This window comes from Battus philenor, unplaced genomic scaffold (genome assembly GCF_028537555.1).
Source record: "Battus philenor isolate CCGP_79_NKW_IND1 unplaced genomic scaffold, ilBatPhil1.0.hap1 SCAF_28, whole genome shotgun sequence".
Lineage (NCBI taxonomy): Eukaryota > Metazoa > Arthropoda > Insecta > Lepidoptera > Papilionidae > Battus > Battus philenor.
In genome coordinates, this window is record NW_027181691.1 from 5,804,431 (window position 1) to 5,826,586 (window position 22,156).

The window sequence follows — 22,156 nt, forward strand, 5'->3', positions numbered from 1 at the left end:
ATACAGATGGATTGTCGATTGCAGTGTTATGTAGCACGCAAAGAAGTTTCTAGAGGATGGGCAGCAGCGTCCTTCTAGCCACCCTCTAGAAACTTCTTTGTGAGCTGTGCCAATCCTTTATAATTATTGCACAAAATGTGAATTATCTAAGAATGCATCCCGGGAGTTAAACTCACGACTTACGATTGCAAGTGTTAGTCCTCTACTATCGATCTCACACTGCTCTCTCTCAATGCAGTAAAATGTCCAGAGGCCCCTGTCAAGGCTCCTGAAGGAGCACTCAACTTTTGCTACCCATAGAAGATATTCCAAATACAACTTAGGCCAATGTTAAAGAAATATATTTTAAAGTCGATTTTTAATTGAATCTTTCCATTTCAATTGCAATTATGACTTGTAAGTAATATATAACTAATTTTTGTGAAAATAATTCATTTCAATATTCGCAGGTGGGTTGCAACCAGCTGACGAATTCTCGTTTAATATTCCGAATGACCACGTGGCGGGTGCAACTTGGAACTCCTCGTACAAGGTGACGGAAGACGACGTAACTAACGGTCGCTGGAATGGAAGGCTGCAAGTCTATGGCAAATTTTTAGGTACGTCAAAGTATATTTATTTAGATAACAGATTGGTATGCTTTGCGTACGATCATTTTATTGTCTTCTGATTTTACAAGTATCACTATTTAATTAGTTGATTAAAAAATATAGTCAGATTTAATGTCTATGTAATATATACGGATTTAGTGGTATTAGGTTTAAAAGCGTTGAATGGGGTGAATGTATATCTCATTTGCCAATTATTATATGATTATACCCTATGCAAATATCAATGGTATCAGAAATAACAAATAACGTAATGTAAATATAGATTCGAATAACTACATATTACAATTATTTATTATTTACTATTTTTCTTTACAGGCTTTTTGTACTGTTAGAAGTTATTTGCCTGTCGCATTCCTATGGAAAAAATAAAGATAGTGTAACATATTTCATAATGATCATTTTATACAGGATGATTGTAAATAGTTGTAAAGGTTTAAAGATTTTTTATGAAAACAGGGCTGTATCATCATCAATCTAAAGTTTTTACACGTACGAATATAACCAATTACCCCGCATGTCAAAATTCATTAGCGTTCAATGAAACAAAATAAACTATGACATGTCTTTGTTATTACAAATCTAAATGCATTTAATATTTAAATGGCGACTTCATACGACTCTTTAATACTTAAAAAGGTTAATATTTTGTATACGAAATTAAAGAACTCATACGTTGTGGACACGTATGAATTTATATACCTCGCATGTGTTTATGAAGGTGCCTAATAATTTTGGTCCAGGCTGTATAATAAAGAAAAAACTAAAGTGAACATTTTGACTATCTCCAGGACGCACGGACTTGAGTCTTGAGGTACAGCGAGGCAGCGCCTCACCAAAGCTGCCCGTCAATGGATCTGTGGCGGTGACTGTACTCCGCCCCGAGCGCGTTATTGACACCATATTTACCACCAGCGTCGCATTATTTGTAAGCATAAATCTATTCTACTCTCAACCTCCAAAAAGTTGTTTAGACTTTAAAAATCATCATTATTATGCCACTCTGTCCGCATCCAACGACTTCCAGCGATCTCGACTATGTCGTTAGTCCACCTTGCGTGGGATATACTCATGCCGCATCTATCGACTCGTACTACTTTAGAAATATTTATTTTCAATATCTATACTTGGATGATTTGCTAAAATTTATGTTAATGCAGATTCTAAATAGACCCATGTTTTTCTACAATCTATTCAAAGAAATTTCTGCTGTTCCCCCGCCCGCTTCGAATGGCGTAAAATATAGAGAAACATATTATATTTAGTTACCTAGTTATCTAAAATTATTTATCATGAATTATGTCCATAGTTTGAAAATATTTTTTTTTTTTTGGAAAGAATTTAATTTCGTTAAATCCGTTCTTAGCAGTCGAAAGGCGCTAGCTGAAAGGCCACTTCCATCCAGTTGTAAAGGAAATCTATGGTGTAAGCCATGTCCAACAGTGGACAACATTGGACGTTTGAAATAATGATGATGAAATATGCATTATTAAACAACTTTGTGACGAATATTGTTAATGTTTATTCACAGATATGTTATATCATGTAGATCGTTCGCGTTAAAACGCAGTCACTTATCAGTGCAAAATTCAAAAGTATTTATAAAATACACTTAATATCTAAAATTAAAGTACACGACAGAACTAGTCTAGCGGACAATGATCGTTAACGCGAATGAACTATAGATTATTTGTGAAATTAAATAAACAGTCTTTTGACCTCAAATGACGAAAAATAAATTTATAGAATATTTATTCTAGGTGTCGCTTATATTCATCAACTTCGGTTGTGCAATGCACTGGCCAACTGTGAAGGACGTGTTGAAGAGACCGATAGGTCCCCTGATCGGTATGTGCGGACAGTTCATATTTATGCCTCTGGTGAGTTTTATACCAAAAAAACAATAACAGTTTAAACGCCAATTGCAATAACAGTGATAAAGTCTTGTTAAATGTATGTGTTCCAGATGACTTTCGGTTTAGGTTACCTAGTATTCCCCTCGATGCCCGAGATGCACCTGGGGATGTTTTGTACTGGCGTTGCTCCAGGTGGAGGCGCTTCCAACATCTGGACCTTCATACTCGGCGGAAATCTTGACCTATCTCTCGCTATGACCTCGATATCGACGATTGCTGCCTTTGGTAAGTACATTCATTTTATTTTACATAAACTGAACATCAAAACAATCACATGTAGTTAGTCAAAAAATTTAACTGCAAAGACTAAGAAGGCTTCTCTTCTCGCAAATTTGATTTATTCAAAACAACCATTGGATGGATCTTGTTAATTATAAACAATATGGGATGTATAGGTTTTGAAAAATAAAACTACTCGCTCTGAATTTTTAAAATTTAATTTATTGAAGTCTATTAATGAAGGTTAGCAGAAAAATTCTTTACAATGAAAAGTTAGACTTTTGTATAAAAAATTCGTGTGTTAATTTTGCAGTCAAAATCTACGGTTATCATTTTATATTTTATTAATTCATAAACATTTTCATTAAATTAAAACCTATTTTTCTTTTGCACTTTAGGTTGATTTTTTAAATATAGTGTGAATATATATTTTTATTGTGGGTATTACTTAAATAAAATAAACAAATATGTTATATTTACGGCAGTAAAATTAAATTTTAATGTTGCACTTAATTTTTGCAGGATTCATGCCTCTGTGGTTATTTTCACTCGGCCAGGTTGTGTTCCGTAACGCGAACATCGTGGTTCCGTACGCACGTATCGCCATGTTCGTGGTCGGGCTCATAGTGCCGCTGTCGATCGGTCTCGGCATACAGAAGTGGTTGCCGCGCATCTCGGCGTTCATGGTTCGAATCCTGAAAGGGTTCTCCACCACGCTGTTGCTGTTCATAATTATCTTCGCCATCGTCACCAATTTATACATCTTCGAACTGTTTACTTGGGAGGTACGTGCTTATATGTACCACTTAAGTATCGTGAATATTTAAAACGTCGTTATTAATTTTTTGAGTTTTAAACACTCGTGGACCGAAACACACAAATTAGAAAGTCAAGCACACTGTGACCATTAGATAGAATACTTTTGAAAGAACTACTGAAGGTAGCTAAGCCAGCGGACAATGTTGATTCATTGCATTCTTAAATGACTGTAATATCAAATCCAAGCTCCATTACAAGAACATTCCTCAACATAAAATAAAGTTCGAAGGGTTCCAAACGTGTTCTGAGGAGAACTTTAAGACAAACATAAGGACAGTAGTTAGAACGATTGATTGCCAATATTTATTTATTGGTTTGAACACTTGTTATATAAAGTATAACAGCGAACTTAATACAGAGGGTATTTTCTACCAGTTAAAGATTAATGAAGGTTGATACACTAAGGGAATGTATTTTAAAAAAGAACAGAACGAATACGATAAAAAATTTGTAAATTATTAAAACCTAATATAAACGTACCACCCATTAATACTAAGTACAATAGTATAAATTCGTTACTATGTATCAAAATTTTTTCCGAGTTGAATGAAAAAATTTCAAATAATATGATAATCTGATAATAGTTTACAATGTATTAGGATTATATGCTTTAAGAACATTTTATAGCTTATTATCTGTGAATGCTTCCCGGACTTGATAAAAGACCCCTCGACCCTTTGCAAATGGAATTTCATGAATATTTTAGCTATCTCTTCTTGACGACAGGAATATTCCTACCAAATTTCAATTATATAAGTCTTGTAGCTCCAGAGTTATCGTCATGAGTCAGTATATATATGGGAATCTTTTACAAATAAATAATAGACTATGGGCTAAAAAGTTTTTAGTCTTATTCGTTTTACATGTTTCGAAATACTATATACCTCGTACTTTCTGAATTTCAGATAATAGTAGCTGGTATGGGAGTCCCATGGTTGGGATATGCAGCGGGCTATCTATTGGCAAGAATATGCCGCCAGCCTCATGCAGATGCTTTGGCAATATCTATTGAAACCGGCATACAGAACACTGGCATCGCTATCTTCTTACTGCGATACGCACTGCCACAACCCGAAGCCGATCTTACAACAGGTTCAAATATACATATGTGAATTTTATTGACCTTCAGAACACAATTTTATTTTTAATTTAATTATTTTTAGTTGTCCCAGTGTCGGTAGCCATAATGACGCCGTTCCCGATGATGGCCATCTTCATCTACCAAAAAATAAAGGCATGGTATGTATGTCCCGAAACGCTTAGTTTGGTTTTCGTGTTTGTTTTGAATTTACATATATATTTTTACACAGCAGTTTTTTTATACGTTTTATATATTACGTATAATAAAAAAATATAAAAGATAAGTATCATTATTATACATAATAAAAAAAATATTATCAGGTCACCTCCAAAGATTACAATATTAACTTTGAAATCGAAAGTTTAGAGAAGAATTTAAAATAAGCATTTCTGTTACTTTTTTTATTACTATGGGAATTTACAATAATTATCTTTTTGATGTTCAATTTCCTTTACATTAGTTTGTGCCTAAGCACTGTTATCATGGGTTCCACACCTCGCTATAAACGCAGTGCTGGCTCTTTTAAATTGTTTTCAGTAGTTTAGGAAAAAACAAAATGGAAATTGCTTAGAAACGTAAACGTAAATCAAAGAGACCACTCTCAAATATATTGCGTAAATTTATTTTATTATTTTCCTATAGAAATACCACCTGTCAGTACATTTTGGCAGTGAAAAGTCTTTCAGGAGAGCTAGTATACGTAAATATTTATTTTATTTATGTATTTTAAATTTCAAAGCTTCGTAAACCTACAATTTTGGGTTCAGAATTGTATTTGTTGAAGATGTCGATCTGTGCATAACTGATGAGTGATTTGTTTCGTGTTAATGCCTTTTACTATTATATAAAGCACACAAATCTTTATTAACTTTATATATACTTCAATACGATCAAAAATTTCGTTTTAGCTTGCATATAGATATGTAATAATAATACCAAACTGTACCAATACAGATGTAGAGGTACAGCTTCGTATTCACTGTCATAAACAGAAAAAATAACTGGTTTTTTTTTCAAGTATATTACACTTTTTTTAATATACGGCGCTTTGTTAAGTGTTGATTTAGCACAGGCTAAACTGTGAGTATAATGGCGCCCTCATATTTTAACAAATTTAAGTTCCAAAGTCGGACCATAGCCACCGAACGAACCGAGCTACCCAAAAAGCTCTGTAATAAAAAAAATATTTAAGGCGCATTTTTTTATATTATTATTTTTTTTATTTTCATATACATTGTCACGACCCGTCATCATAACCATACCGATCTGCTTAGTTTGGGAGGTATGTCGCCAGCTCAGTCTAAGTATGCGGTGAAGGCTGGTGATGGTACATTAACTTGGGGCAAACGGCTTGCACTTACACATTTATAGGAATTTGAGAGAATATTTTTTTTCAAACGATTTCCGTTACTCGTCAGCAATAAAAATTTGCGCACCAACTGACAAATATGTATAATTCAACAACTAAATTTTAATGTAGGCATACATAAACACATTGTCTACATTATATTAGCTGGACATAGTTAAAACTAAAAAGTATGTATGCCATTGATAAAAACTTTTTTTATTCAAAATTATCTTTAACAAGATTTGTTTTGTAAGAAACCATTACTTATTTTAAAATATGTCACATGCATTATTTTTGAAATTGGCAATCTTTAAATCAATGAACCAATCTTCTCTTTCGCTTATCTTACATTTATACAAAATTTAATTGCCCACTACCATAATTTCAAAGAGAACTATTAATATTCTGTCCAGCTAATTAAATAAAGTTCCATCAAGTACTATCTTTGATTTTTAACATGTCAGTATAAAAGCTTTTTAGTACTTAATTTTAGTTTAAAACTTTATATACATTGCTATAAATTCTCTCAAATTTCTATGTTCTGCTTATGGTAACTGTCCAACGCTTATTTTCAGAATTATAAAATTCATTTTATATATGGAGACAAATATGACAAGGAAACATTTCGTCATAGTGTCGACATTAATTTAAATTGTTTAGTGATACAATTCTAATGAAAATCAAAATCATTTTTGATGGTACTATCAACTAGAGAAACAATTAAAAAAATTATCTTCTGTTGTTTTGGTTTTTAATATTTTTCCGTCTTTAATATGTGATCATTAAGTTTTTAAGGAAGTTACTGTTTGTGATAAAGAATATAATATAGTAATTATAGTTTAAATTATTAATAAATAATATAGCGTTATTAAAAATAAGAAATAGTCGTTATATTAATATAAATTAATTTCTTAAAACGCTATAAAGAATGACAAATTTTATTAAAAAAAAAACACTACCATTATTATAACCAAATTTGTTTTGTGTATATCCTTTTTTCTAGATGGCGCTGTTTTAAAGGTTATGACTTTTCCTGGTTTATTATATTATTAAAAGACGAAAAATATTTGATTAACCAAAACAACATGCTTAATTCTGTCCTTTCCAAACTTCTTACGCCTAGTTTCTGAAAGGCCAATCAATTAAATCGTAATATTAATCTCCTATTAATTACTGAGTAACACAATTATACTGCAAAAATGTCGGAACCGAACAAAGATTTTGGTTTGAAATTAATCACCGACTAACGGACGATCAACGAAAAATCTGTATTCTCCTGCGATTTTCTTTACTAGTTTTCAAAATTTTGACTAGCTGATCAGTGAATTTGGCAGAATTATCATTGGAACGTTTAGAATCGAGTCATTAAAAATTGAAAATAAATTGCGTCCATTAAATCTTCATAATTTATTTTATTACTATTAACACAAATGTAATTCAGAAGATTACTTCAGTAATTATTGTTATTACCTCTAATAAAATACTTATTTACTTGCTAAAACATTAATACTGAGACCAAATGTTTAATCGCAGGCTAAACAGTAATTAGCTAATTCTTCTTTCAGTCCAAGAGTTAAACACTTGATATTTTTCAACATAATGTTACATGCTTAATTTCAGCTTCCTAGAGCGTTATTTCTGTCGCACGAAATACGTCTGACAGAACATTACATAGGTAGTGTGGGATAGAGATAGTGCTCTACGAAGCCGAAATTAGCCGACTGTCTCTTTTCAATGGTCGATTTGCAATATTTATCGCCGGGTATTGTAAATGCTATTTTGATTGACCTTTCAGAAACCATTTAATCTAGGCATAACATAATATATATAACAGTAAATAATAAATAGTTTGAATAATTACAGCTTCAAAAACAGAGGACAGCAAAAGAAGAGACTTGAAGAAAGCAACAATAGCGTCGTACCCGGGTACTCCGAGCCCGCAATCGTCGCTACCATTGATGTCAAATAGTCACGCATGAAGGTTTCGCTACAAGATCTTACACACGCCACAATTAAATCATATTAAAAATGTTTAAGCACTTAAATTATATGTACGTGATATTGTACACATTAAACACCAGTGAACGTTTCCCACAAGCCAAATATTGCAACTAATAAAACTATTGCCCGACTGGACAGCGTGGTTTTCTAATCTAATAAAAACTGATTATTTTCAGGCCTATTCCTATTACACTACACGATAAAAGTTACTAATTTTTAATCTATAAATTAACACGTTTTGGGAAGTACGTTAAGCTCACTGATGGATCGTGCATATAACCTGTTAATTTTAGAATCGACATTTTTAATTAATAGTACTAGCTCAATAAATACACATTCAGATTGACAGCTGACAGAGCTGATGACAGTTGACATATTCAAAATTAACCATTTTTTTTAGTGACGCAAAAGTCATTGTGTGGCCAATATTGGACAAAGAATACAAATTAATATATTAAAATGATTGAATTATAACATATTTATGGTAAGATCTTGTAAAGCGAAATATATTTTTCAATGTCAATTATAATGTATTCATTTTTGATGAAATTTTTTTGTATTCATTATGAAGCATTTTGATCACTTAATTTTTGATTCTATTGTATATTTTATATACTTCGTGATATTTCACGAAGGTTTTATGAACAAAATGTTTAATGATATATTTATAAATGTATGTGGCAGATGCCTTCATATGTTTTGGCGCCGCAATAGTGACATTCTATTTAATGTCTCTATTTATTTGTTAAAACTTTTTAATAATTTCACCTATAAAAATTTACCAGTCTTGCATTGTTAAAAATATGTATCTGCTTACGTATCATTTATTTTTTGTAATCAATTGTTTGAATTTTCGTATTAGAATAAGACTAATTGTTTGTCTTTAAGATAAAATAATATTCTTAACCGACATTTAAAAAATGACATTTTTCACTTAGTTAATTGTGAAAGACATGTAATATTTCGATTAATAATTTAACATGTTTGGCAGATCTCATGCCAGGAGGCATTTGCTATTCGCAACAGAATTTAATTTCCAAAAAATCCTTTTTTTGTATGAAACTTAGTTTATACCGTGCGGAAAAAAATACTTTTTTATCGTGCTCTTTTATATAAACTATTTTCGCCGGATAAATTTGATAAAAAGCTCTTTTAACAGCACTTTTGTAGGAAAATGAAAGAGACAGATGATTGTAGTAGGTGACAAACGTAAGGACGCGTTTAAATGTGAATTACTTTTAAAAGGTGCTCAATTATGATTTTAAGTTAAATTTTATTTTTTTTTTCTTTAACATTCTTGATCAATATTTCAATGGAAATCTGTCTAAAAATATTCAGTTGTAAACGGCATCAATTAATACGACAATAGTGTATTTTATTTCCAAGCTTTATTAGCACTCAAAAATCTTTTACAGAATATTTATAAATTTAAGATATTTGGATTTTTTTATAGTTATTTGTCTAATGAACTTAAACTTATTACATAATTGACAGACATTATATTAAAGTGTGTTACTTACTAAGACTAAGTCTATCCGGCGAATGCAGCATTGTATATTTTTAATTGCGAAATTCACTACTGCGAGGATAATGACCGCAAAAGAAAATATAAATTGAGTTTACATTTGACAACGCGATTGTATGGTGCCGTAAAACTTTTTAATAATTATTCTACAAATAAACGAACAATCAAATTTTAATAAAAAGAATCTTATCACAGAGCTTTTTCAGCTTTAATTGTTCACATGACTGGTTTTATAGGTGAAACAGATGTGAAATATGGCTGTTATTTATTTAATGTGGTTGATTATAAGATCAGTATTTTGTTATACAGATGAAATGTATTTATTTTGAAACGAAATTAAACTCTTTCACAAATACTTTGTTTTATTTATGAATTTAACAAAAGTTATTTTAATTTAAAAAAAGAATTCCGATAGCTACAGCTGAATGATCGAAAAAAATACTTACTAATTATTTATTGCAAGAATTAATAATAACTTCAACTTATATGCTATCTAATCTAACTGCCCACTTCGAATCTATTTCTTATAACAATAATTATATAAAATACTTCTGGTCACCTAGCGCAGCATTAGAGTAAGCGCACTGCGTTCCCATGCCTTGAGTTTTGTTCTCTGGTTGTATGGAGTTGTTGCTACGTAAGCAGATTCTTTTATACGATAAGTGTGTAACATTAGGTTTCATCCTTTATAATATTTTCAAACGAAGTATAATAATATACGTAGTGTAGATATTCCATGTGAATTTTATTGGAATTCTTAGCGTGGCGGCAGCCTCTACTCAAATTGACTTTCGGAAATATTGTCTTTTCCTATGAAACTCGTAATTTTTTTGCTACATTTTGATAAAAGTTTGTCAGAAAATTGTAACGACAACGTTACCTACTTTATAAGAATCATAAATCTTATATTCCCTTGAATTTAAAAATAACGCTCATTAAAAAAAATTCTACTCAAAAATATAGAAAGCGTAACTTAAAAAACGTTACAGAGTAGAAACCAATAAATATGAAATACATTTATAATTAACACCAGTTTGTTTATAGTATAACATAAGCTGAGAATAAAAAATATTTACCTGTGCCTGGCCTTAATAAATTAAAAAAAAAAACAAAGCGTTTCATCATGATTTAGACAATGCATTAGCAACTGTCTAACAACCATGACATAGCACTATGATAGAACATTAATTTTTATAAATACTAAGTAACATGTAATTATTTAACAACTAACTCTACGTAGCTCTCAGAATAGCTAGCTCAAAATGGTTAAACCGAAATACGATCCCCCAACCCCCGGATATCCGTACAAAATACGAAGAAGATTTAACATGTTGAGCGTTCCAAAAAAAAACTATATGATCACAGATGAAGGTATGCCTGCTTATACGCCGAGAGGAATACGAATGTCTGCGATAAATGCTCATGCGTCTGACAGGGTTAATGACGCAGCTTGGCCATATTTAAGGTAATCATCTTTTTAAACTACGCAAATATTCTTTTAGGAAATTTAACAAAGATTTTCGAGATGATTCACTATAGGCTAGTAAACCTTAGTTTGAATCTCAATGAAATAAAATACTTTTACTGAAACTCTTTAAGCTAAAAACAATCGCCCAATTGCTAAGCCGCGAGTCCCAACTGACGCCATCATCGATCAAATTCAGTCAGAAGTTGAAAGTGTACTTTCGAACGTAACGGCACAACCCCTGCTGGCGATGGACTAATTTTTAATAACTTTTAGAATTCATTTTACATTACTTCTTTGTATTTTAGACGCATGCTTCAAACAAAGCGTGCTTACAAAAACCGGTTTACTGCGGAACGCCTGGAACGTCTAGACCACATGATAGAAGCCGCCAACGCAACATGTTATTCAAAACTGGCCAACTGTGTTCTCGACTTAAAGAAACAGGATACTAAAGACGTAAAGAAGAAGAGAGGGTGGACTGAGAGCGAATGGAAGAAACACATGGATTATATTGGGCAAATCGCTGGTCCCAAGAGAGATTTCAGAGCACCTCCAATGACGGTATTTAAAATATTGGTTCAATCATTATCATCACTTCAGTCTGAGGACGTCCACCGCTGGACATAGCCTCCCCCATAGATTACCAATAAGACCGGTTGGAGCATTAATTTTCATTGGTTAGCTGTAAGGAGCTAAGGATGCGTTTACATGCTTCCTCATTTGCACAACGCAGATGCGATCTTGTTACGATACATAATCATTCTCGGTGATTTTTTTGAAAAACTCAGCACTACCTAAATTATTAACAATTTGCCATGGGAAAATGTTATATAAATTTCATTACAATCGTTCACACTCGGATCGCTCGGAAGAGCGTTCATTGTATATTATATATACTAAACTATATGACGCGATATACGTAACCATGGTAATGTCCAGGGTTTTGAAATCAAATCCCTCGCAATACCATCCATACATATAATTACATGATGAACATCATCATGGGACATACTCATCTATTAGCTGGACCAATTAATAAATTGGGGAATGCAAAAATGTCACTAGAAATTAGTTTTCCTTTTATCATTATCATCATATTAACTGTGGGATATCCGCTACTGGACCAAAGCCTCTCTTTTAGATTTTCAATAAGATCAGTTAAAAGCGGTTCATTCATCATTCAATTCAGCGTCTTAAACAAGGTCGTTTCTCCACCTTGGGAATGAAGGTTTTAGGCTGCGCTTGACGGTCTGTGGTCTCCACGCCAGACCTATAAGGCCTCAGTTTATGTAGCTTATCAAATATTGCACAATTTTTATGAATTTTGTTGGTCAATAATTTGTTTTTGTATTCGACAGCGTGGCCCTCGTAAACCATTAGATGCTTTGTTACCGCGTCTTACCCAGATCAGCGTACTGCCGAAGTTCAAGATCTACAGGAGACTATCGCAAGACTCCAACTACAGAGATCCAGTGAAGGTAATTCGAACTTTCATAACAGAGTTTCAGATTTCCCTGCCGTCATCCTTCAATCGTATTTTTAATTCAATTAATAACTTTCTAATTTAGAATAATCTATAGGGATCATTTGTGTGCGTCAAGCGAAGAATTCACAAAGACCCTAATTTGGTAACAGGTATAAATTTAAGCTTCCCTGCAAGCGTTTCATACGCCTGATCCGAGTAAATCCCTCAAGAAACTCGGCGGTGGAATTATTTTGTGACAAATTTTACTAATACTTTTGCTCCTGTATTCAGCAGTCGTAAGAGTAATCAATTCCAAAATTATCGTCAATTAAAAATCCATTACACGAACAGGATTTTTTGAACAGTAATTTTAATAAACTTTTGAAACATTATTTTCGACTTGAGATTATTGTTAATACTTTAACGTAACATACTAAGTAATTACTACTATATTTAATTTAGTTTTTACCAGCTCTTAAACGTGTCATTTTATTTATATGAAATTTAAGCACCAGTTTTGCAATTGAAATCTTGACACACCATGAACAAGTTTTGTTCAAATTTATTTTTGTTTTGTTCTTTCTGCAGGTGCCGCCCAATGCTTTGAAATACATTATATCGGACAGAGTGAAGAAGCTAGCTATTCCGAGAGTTATCCCGCAGTATATATAATCTGGTACAATCTAGTATAACGTAACATATTTCATTACACTAATTGTAAACAAATTCTGAAGAAATACAAAACAGCATAGATAAATAGAAAAAAATTTAAATAAAACATCAATAGCACATTTATTTTTTATTTACAATGGTAACATTTTCAGTGTCAATTCAAAAGAACAAGGCAATACTGAACGTCAAGTCTGAACTACAAATATGTTTACAGATCACAATTTTCGAATAAATTAAATAAACAATAAATTATTCTTAGCAAATAACTCTAGGAGTTTCAATTTGACTAATAACTGACGTGTTTATCCAAGGCTATGGATAATGGCGTTGGTGAAATCTTTGGTCGTTGATTGACCTCCGAGGTCCTTGGTCCTTACTTTGCCATCTTTAAGAACCCTGAAACAAAAATGTTTTGTTATGTACTGCAATACTGATACATTTCAAAAATACAAGCAAAACTTTTCTCACATTATTAAAAATAAATCAATGAAATAGAACGAATCATTTCATTAAACATTAATTAAAATAAATAGTAAATTCAAAGGGATTTTTGACTCTCTTATACTTTTTATTACTCAACACATTGGGAGAACATATAACCACTGAGGTCCTAAGTTTCTGGAGTGGTGTATATCTACTTTGTGGATGGTCAAGGTGGACAGACAACCTTATTAAAAAGTTTAGCTGTTGAGTTTATTTTGTCTTTGATAAAACTATTTGCCTGTTAACATAACTAGTTTAAGGTGGCAGAGACTAGTCGGAGCAAACGGTTAGAGAAAAGAACATCGCATCAGTTACGGACAGAGGTTGCGGGATCTTTCTAGAGTACTGCCGAAAAGCCATAAAAGAGAACAGTAAAAAGAACAAGTTAACAAAAAATAGAAGTGTATGACGATGTGTATGAGTCAAGATAAATACTTAAATCTGTGATAAATGTAAACAAAACTAGAAAGTTAAAACGTAATTATTAAACAATGTATATGTAAGAATAAACCAAAATAAATAAACAAATAAAAATATAGCAAAACAGAACAAAATGTGATGACGAAAGTTAAGTGATGAAAGAATTAGGAAAAAAATAAAACGAATGAAAGTATGTGTGAAGAATATGAATAAATTAATGACATTAAGAAGGAAAAAAGATAACACAGATAATAAATGAGTAATAGTCCCTGTCTACCAAAGACATGGGTAATGAGAGTGATGAGAAAATCTCGTCATAACTTACATTTTAATCATAGGTAAAGCATCATTAAGTTATATTAACAGCCTTAAAAACAAGCAAAAAAGTGGAAGACTGCAGCAAGTAACTGATCATAGCATAGTTGGATGTTCCATAGTGATTAGGGTTTGAGCTCCTCTAAGAAGTGACTCAGGCCTGAATTGGGTTCACTCTTAAAGTCTCTTCAATAGCCATCTATTTCTTTATACAATAAAGTGAGCAGACTTACTTGTTGATAGCATTCTTGATCATCTTGGAGTAGGAGTGAAGGTTGACGTGTGCCAACAGGTTAGCCGAGCAGAGCAGCATAGCAGTAGGGTTGGCGATATTCTTGCCCACCGCGCCCGAGAATATGTGGCGAGCGCCCTGAGAAGCGTTCGTATTGTATTGTACCAATTATATAATGTTCCCACAGTAGTAGAGTGAGGTGAATAATAACAGTAATAAAGAAATTTGTGTAATCCTAGCAGCAGTAAAAGTAATAAAATCTGTATAATTATTTACATGTAGATTTGATATTTGTATGTGCCATTTTTTTGGAGCAGGTTCTCTGGGACTGGCTTACCCTGTGATATTCAGAATCAGTCCAGCCTAGTTTCCGATGAAAATGGTTTGTTATTGAATGGCAACGATGATGGTGTGCAGTATATGTGTCAATTACATCTATGATATATACCTGTTCAAATACAGCGCACTCAGCACTGTATGAAGCACCGGCGACTACCCCAGCACCGCCGACTAGCCCACTGGCTAAATTGTCCACAATGTTTCCGTAGAGGTTGGGGGTCACCATCACATCGAACTGGTTAGGGTTGGACACCATCTGCATGGTGCAGTTGTCTACGATCATCTTCTCAAATTGGATGCGAGGGTACAGTTTCGCCATCTGAAAAAGCACATTTCCATACATCAACTACAGTTTTGGCAGTCTTAAACTTAAAGAAATCTATAGGATATGTAACTTTTGCTATACAAATTTACTATAATTATATGAAAATATAGTTTTAAATAGTAGACTAAAACCGTTTACTTAGATCTTAAAAGCATAAAAAAGCATTAGATTTCGACTAGTGCCTATTTATAAACATTAAATATTTTAAATATTACTACAAATTGCAGTAGTAGTCCAGTGGTACAGGATAGACTTGTGATCGTAAGTCGCTGGTTCGATTTCGGGGACACCATCTTATATTATTCATACTTTGTGCATTAATTATTAAAACTGTTCACAAAAAATGTTCCCTGATAATTCATAGTGTTCTCAGTGTACCATAATACCACTCAGATACCCAACCCGCCTGTCAAGTGTATGTACATATGTATGTACACACACCATGTACCTATGTGATTACACACATTCCATTTACATATGCCGAAACATACATGTACACTGATATGTATACAAAAATACGTGTATTTGTAGATAAATGAGCTAGTACAAGTAGCTTGCATAAAGATGATTATTTATGCAATAGACGGGAGACAACGACGATGAGATAAATAGGCTTTCATGTTTTGTTACATTAAATAAGAAAGACAAAAATATACGTAACCTCCTCACAGCTGCGCAAAAAGAGTCCATCTCCAAGCTTCATGATGTTGGCCTTATGCACGGCGGTGACCTTCTTGCGGCCCATCTTCACGGCGTAGTCGAACGCGAATTTAGCGATACGCTCCGACTTAGCGGCTGTGATGATTTTCAAGCACTCAACCACACCTAAAAGTGTACATTATTTGATATTATTCACCAATAACGTGATCTGGTACATAGCATACAGGGCAATAAATAGTTGGTGATAGTTCACTTGTGAACAAGTTTACCAGTGATCTTGTTTGTATGATCTTTGAAAGAAGGGACATAAAATCAAATGGCCATTTTACCAAAAATATTCATATATACATGGTAAGTAAATTTTAAGCCATAATGATATAATCAAAATCCTCGGTGGCCCAGCAGTAGAGGACTGAAACTTGCGTTAGTAAGTTGCGGGTTCAATTCTCGACATATAATCTTTGTGTAATGTGTAGGATCCCCACTGCTCACAAACAAGCTTCTAGAGGATGGGCAGCAGCTTCCTCTGCATACCATAATAACACACTGCGATCGCCAACCCTCCTGTTAAGCATGACGATTATGGTATATCCTCCATAGATTTTTTCGGGGAAGGGTTATGCCATGCACTGATCATCTATGAGCTGAAACCACGACGACAATGATAATGAAATATTTTAATTCAAATAGTACTATTGTTAGAGAAACATCTACATTATAAACTTAAAGAATAAAGTTCAAAATGTCACTCCAATATTATTTTACAAGAAACTGTTGGTCGGCAAACAGGCATAATACATTCTACTTTCACCTTGCTATTTTAAGATATACCATCCCATATTAAGATCTTGAGATAATGGGGTCAGGTTGCCATCACTTTACCTTTTACTTCCCACAAATACCAACAAGGCATTTCGATTTACTGATTTGATTTAATATAACTATGATGACATTTAAAGTTAAATGCTAAAAAGTGGATTTTTGAGCAATAATACATTATTATGAACTAAGCTTATCATGTTAAGCATGCCTCCTTGAATAGTAAAATGCCTTACCAGGTACAGACTCATGTTCCAACGCGGAATATTCGCCCTCAGTCTGTTCGCGTATGATGATGCAGTCAACATCGTGGTGGCGGCACTTTACGTTAGGCAACGATTTCACGTGGACGACATTCGCGTACAAGTCCAGGGCATTACGCAGCTTCATGTTCAACGTTTGCAGTTCCCCAGTATGGGAAAAGTCGGGCGTTGCCAAGATACCCTACAAATTGTGTATTTTTATCTTTCTTCCGAAATTTTGGTTAAATAACATTATAACAATTTTTTTTTACAATGTTCTTCTTCATTTAATCTTGTATGGGTAGTAGCTATGTGATATAATTCATGCAATAGGCCTATGATAAAAATTAAATTCGCTATTTACTATCTTAAGCCACGCTCCTTTACATCTAACTTTTACATGGCAGCAAAAATTTGACATTCTTTTGAAAGGTATACAAATCACCAACAAAGACGCATCTACACAAACATTAAGACAACATTTTTAAACAAATGAGATGGCTATGATTAAAAATAGAAACAAAACCGTAACATATTTAATTGCACAACTTTTGAAATGTAGGCATGTATACACATCTTTACTTTTCAATAAAATTAGTCTGTCTCGCTAGTCAATTATCTGCCCATTTCAAAAACTTGCAAAAGTGCAGTTAAAGAGCACTATATACTAGAGCTAAGCAAGTTCTTCATAATATATTATTCCGGAACTATAGTTTTATAAAGGCATTGGTGTTGTGTAGAAGTACCTACACATTTTTCTTGAATATTTTGTGAGTGCTTAGTAAGGGATAATGTTATGTAATTGTAATAAAAATGTTATGGGCAACCCACAAGGCCAAGTTGTCTGCATGTTCTTATTGAAATGAGTTACAATTATTTCAGAACATAAAAAAATCCATACCTTGATACAAATCTTATTCCTTGCAATTGAATTGACGACATCTTCAAGTGGAGCGCTCAACGTTGGGTTTACCTCAGAGAAGAAGAATGACTCAAAATCCACCGGGATATTAGCTGCCTGTAAAAAATTACAATAATAATTTAAAAAATCAAGCATTTTTTAGTAACTTCATCATCATTATAAATATCGTTTTAAACATGTTCCACTACTTGGCATAGATTGGCCCTCCATAATTTACCAATAGTATTACCTATAGTACATGGCCTGCCTACTGCTTCAACTTGCCAATTTACTTAACTATGTAGGTAGCTTTAGTTTGACTATGGAATTTCTCATTCTTAATTCAAACTTCTAGAGAAATCTCAAGCATGAGTTCTCAATGTGGCATTAATTAAATTACTTAGTCACTGTATTCAGTGAGTTATCACTGGTAACATATTAATCACAGAATTCAGCCTTGAAGCACTGAGGGATATTGTACGAAAATATGTCTCTGTACTTAGATATATTAATTGTCTAACTCATATGTTCAATAAAACATATTGAGATTATTCTTAAATTCGCATAATAGAATACATTGAAATTTTTTTAACAAAACTGAACTAATTGCTTTATAAAAGCTAAACAAACCTTAAAAACTTCTTGAACGGCATACACCAGCTCAGGTCCAACCCCATCACCAGGAATAAGGGTACATTTGATGCGACCCTCTTTTGTTTGCTATATTTTAAACAGATTTGCATTAATTGCATATTTATGCTCATTATTAGTAATAAAACTATGTACTATAAAAACTATTTGATTTCTTCATGTAAATTGCCATTATTTTACATTTTATTGTTTTCTCAGTTCAAATAATACAATTAACATCATTTAGATATTGATCTTTGCGAAAACCTTTTTAGAACATTTAGTCTTTGTAATTATTTTGCTGTTTACAATTTGATTTTAACCATTTTATTACAATTTTCTTCATTTGATATAATAAGATGCAGCACTGCTAGAATTTACAACATCATAACAACCATAAATATAGTTTCATATTTTTGTTCCATTAATATATTTGTTTATTTACCTGAGACTTGATTGAATTTGACTTTTTATTGTTTACCTGAGACTATTTTATTTGTTGGCAACATAAGAAATTGTAATAAATGTTACCTGTTTTAAGATAAACTGTATTTAAATAGTCACATACTTAATTCACCAAACAGAAATATACAACATTTTGGATACATATTGAAATAATAACTAAAAATTCTTAAAACTTATTTTTGAATTACAATTATAGAAATTCATAAAAAAATGTTTATTGTGTAACATCTCCACTTTACATTATATTAATAACTAATAGGTTACTTGCAAACCTCAAAAAGCAGCAATATATAAACAAATCTTCAAGTATCTTCACAAGTGTTGCACCTATCGTCTCTCACTTCTTTACAAAAATATGGTTAAATTATTTCTTTTTTAACTCTGTTTGGTGAATATAGAGAGTTGAAACATTTATCAACACTGATCAACAACCAGGCTAGACATATTTGCATCAATTTATGAAAATACATACCACATTTGTGTCTACATTCTAGAACAATAATGCTCTTTAGTAGGCAATTCCAGTTAATTTGATTTATGCTATACCTGGTATTTTGTCCCTTTATTTGTATTATAAAATAGCAATCCTTACAAAAACCCAGACAGCACAACATCAAGGTTATAATTAATAGATTATAAGACACTTACAAAGGGAATCATGCTATAAATTTATCACTATTACATATACAAAAACAAGATAGACATTTACATGCTTCAGTTATGTGACTGAGCCATTCCATTCATATCTTGTACCAAAATGAGATATAATTATGCCAATGTTTGTAAAATTTTGACTAAAAATTTTTGAATTTTGCCATTGATGTTTATGAATAACCATAATGTTTTACATTAATATTGCCATGTTAAAGTAATTTTTGTGTATGTATATGGAACGAATACCAAAACATCCCCAAATTTTGTTTAAACTGAAAATAGAATGGCCATATACAAAAGTTATGTATCATGCAAAAAAAATTAAATATCTTACAAAGTGATACCTGTGGATACTGCCAAACTAAATGGTAATTTAAATAATTCAACATAACACAATTTTGATCCTAATTAAATTTATATGGAATAAATTGATAATAAATTTCAATGCCAAATACAAATTTTACCGTATTAAAACTTCAGTACCTTTCCATCATTTCAACACTGACATGGACATTCAACAACAGACATTTGATCAACAAACACATCACAGAAAAATATTTTGGCATTTGGTGCCATCATAATCATTTCAGCCACCATAAGATTTCAACCAGAGATTTGTAATGGGCCTGGTTAGAAGCAGCAGCTTACAATTAACATCTTCAGATGATCTAAACAAGATCATCTGGAGATCATCAACCACCTTGGAGTGAACATTTGCTGTGCTTGCTGTATCATAATCTCTACACCAGATCCTTAAGGCCCCAGCAGCAGTTTGTTCTGGGCGCTATGTGACCTGCCACTGCCAATTCAACTTGCTAATGTAGTCATTTGTCTATAAATCTCTTCATTCAAGAATGAATAACTTTTAATCTCAGAGAAATCCTATGTGAATGTTTTTACCAGTAACTTTTCTTTCATTTAAATATTTAATTATATAAGTATTAATTTCAATAAAAGACAAATCTATAGAAATATTTTTGGTAAAAATATAATTCAACCTACAGTCAATTGCCAAAATGCCTCTTTATGTGTATATTGACAATAATGGACGTTGGTTGGCCAAACATATTCTAATATTATGTCCAGTCATAAAAAACTCTTTTAGAATTTAAAAAATATGGAATAAATTTATTATAATACTACAAGCAATGATATCAGCAATTCCTTTTAAAGCTTTTAAATGTTTTATTATTTCATTAAACATTATATTTATTAAACATTTAAATTTCAATTATAAAGCCATTTTAGAAGTACACATCCTATATATGCATCTATTGTTGGTTCTTGTTATTTTTATGCCTAAAAGGTATGCACTCATTGTGTAAAAATTTGTGCTGTTGAAATTTGACATGATTGTATACAATTTATAATATCTATCTACTATTTCTTTGTGGCCTGAAATTTACAAGAAACTACCATTAAATATTTCTCTACACCTGTACTGTACTACATTGCTTGTTGCATTTTAATTTCAAATGTTATTAGTAAACCGGTTAGTTTCTCACCAGGGTGCTGATTGCTTGTGGCGCAAAACATACGTTTTTATTGTTGTTTACCGCTGTTGTGTGAACTCCCTTATTGACATGCTGCGCTCCCTAAAATAAATTTTTACAAAAAAATTTCACTCACGTGATTAATAAATAGATTATCATATTTGCATTGAAAATTTAAATGAATAGATAAAAATATGTTATTAATGCTATAGTATTGCTAAATATTAAGATGAAAGAAACAAATCAAATTATACACTTGGTTTCAATTACTCGTTACGAAACACTTACGCCTTTGAAATTATATTTATATGAACATTAGTTTAAATTACTACTTATATAAGACTTACCTGAACTAAGGCACGGAGTATGTTTCTACTGATCAGAGACATTGTATTAATGTTAATCCCTTAAAAAGGTTATTAGTATTAAATTTTTATAGACTAACTTTAGGATTCGTCTTTCGACGTCGAGTTAGACGTAAAATTAGTAAAATGCGTTCCATTTACAGTAACATGTATAATTATAAAAATGGACTTTAAAATAGATTAATTACAACTTGTAAGATAAATTATATAGATAAACATAAAACAGAAAAAAGTTATCGTTTATTAAGAAATAACAGTGTAAACATATTAAAGGAATATGTTTACATAATAAGAATTGCATGTAATGAAACGTAACTTGAATTCATTATGAATTTGATTAAAATCACAGAATATATAAATATTCTTAAACTTTATTTCCACAGCATATTTGTTGAACAAAATGAATTCTTGTTTTAACCGCCTTTTTGATGCTAGAAAAGAAAGTAAAAAAGTAAAAATGACGTAATTTAAAGTTTCATTCACACATTGAAACTTTAAAGTGTGCATAAACTAAAATTTAATTTATTTATTAACTTACATTGATCTAAAAATTCTTTATCGGATTCACTGTCACAACATGGTTGATTTTTTTTCCAATTGACACTTGTAAAAATAAGAAAGTAAAGAAACATGATTGGGTAATTTTTAAATTGTTGTTATTTCAGTAGTTTTATTATTTCTTGCAACCAGA

General features: G+C 31.9%; 3 protein-coding genes across 6 annotated transcripts in view; 2 read left to right on the plus strand and 1 right to left on the minus strand.

The window, feature by feature from the left end:
• Positions 1-9,870, plus strand: part of LOC137925972 (ileal sodium/bile acid cotransporter-like) — a 35,965-nt gene extending 26,095 nt beyond the window's left edge. Inside the window, exons 3-10 of the mRNA XM_068769478.1 lie at positions 450-599; positions 1,400-1,536; positions 2,369-2,488; positions 2,575-2,749; positions 3,266-3,528; positions 4,468-4,654; positions 4,726-4,801; positions 7,855-9,870. Of these exons, the coding sequence (XP_068625579.1) occupies positions 450-599; positions 1,400-1,536; positions 2,369-2,488; positions 2,575-2,749; positions 3,266-3,528; positions 4,468-4,654; positions 4,726-4,801; positions 7,855-7,960 (1,214 nt within the window). The 3' untranslated portion in view covers positions 7,961-9,870. The remainder of the gene's footprint in view (positions 1-449; positions 600-1,399; positions 1,537-2,368; positions 2,489-2,574; positions 2,750-3,265; positions 3,529-4,467; positions 4,655-4,725; positions 4,802-7,854) is intronic.
• Positions 9,871-10,681: 811 nt separating this feature from the next.
• Theg (Testicular haploid expressed gene) lies at positions 10,682-13,493 on the plus strand. Its single transcript, XM_068769486.1, has 4 exons — positions 10,682-10,982; positions 11,291-11,546; positions 12,344-12,463; positions 13,039-13,493. Exons 1-4 carry the CDS (start codon positions 10,780-10,782, stop codon positions 13,120-13,122), a joined length of 663 nt encoding a protein of 220 aa, XP_068625587.1. The 5' UTR covers positions 10,682-10,779; the 3' UTR covers positions 13,123-13,493.
• On the minus strand, positions 13,237-21,588 carry Idh3b (isocitrate dehydrogenase [NAD] subunit beta, mitochondrial). Of its 4 annotated transcripts, none has more exons than XM_068769485.1 (9): positions 21,448-21,588; positions 21,146-21,202; positions 18,489-18,578; positions 17,859-17,975; positions 16,952-17,159; positions 15,898-16,061; positions 15,021-15,230; positions 14,574-14,710; positions 13,237-13,518 (listed from the first exon to the last, which is right to left on the minus strand). In XM_068769485.1, the coding sequence occupies exons 1-9, from the start codon at positions 21,487-21,489 to the stop codon at positions 13,425-13,427; spliced, it is 1,119 nt and encodes a 372-aa protein (XP_068625586.1). In that variant the 5' UTR covers positions 21,490-21,588; the 3' UTR covers positions 13,237-13,424. The 4 variants fall into 4 exon arrangements, with proteins under 4 accessions (XP_068625586.1, XP_068625583.1, XP_068625584.1 ...); XM_068769482.1 differs by having other exon boundaries at positions 21,113-21,202; XM_068769483.1 differs by having other exon boundaries at positions 21,146-21,198; positions 21,444-21,588.
• Between the last annotated feature and the right edge of the window lie 568 nt (positions 21,589-22,156).

What these genes read in the sequence shown, in the direction of transcription:
- Theg (XM_068769486.1), top strand. Translation starts at nt 10,780, where the DNA reads ATGGTTAAACCGAAATACGATCCCCCAACCCCCGGATATCCGTACAAA. An exon ending in TCAGAGCACCTCCAATGACG is followed by an intron (nt 11,547 to 12,343) that starts GTATTTAAAATA and finishes TGTATTCGACAG; the next exon opens with CGTGGCCCTCGTAAACCATT. An exon ending in ACTACAGAGATCCAGTGAAG is followed by an intron (nt 12,464 to 13,038) that starts GTAATTCGAACT and finishes TTCTTTCTGCAG; the next exon opens with GTGCCGCCCAATGCTTTGAA.
- Idh3b (XM_068769482.1), bottom strand. Translation starts at nt 21,489, where the DNA reads ATGTCTCTGATCAGTAGAAACATACTCCGTGCCTTAGTTCAG. An exon ending in CCGTTCAAGAAGTTTTTAAG is followed by an intron (nt 17,976 to 18,488) that starts GTTTGTTTAGCT and finishes AATTTTTTACAG; the next exon opens with GCAGCTAATATCCCGGTGGA. An exon ending in AGTGCGCTGTATTTGAACAG is followed by an intron (nt 14,711 to 15,020) that starts GTATATATCATA and finishes AACGCTTCTCAG; the next exon opens with GGCGCTCGCCACATATTCTC.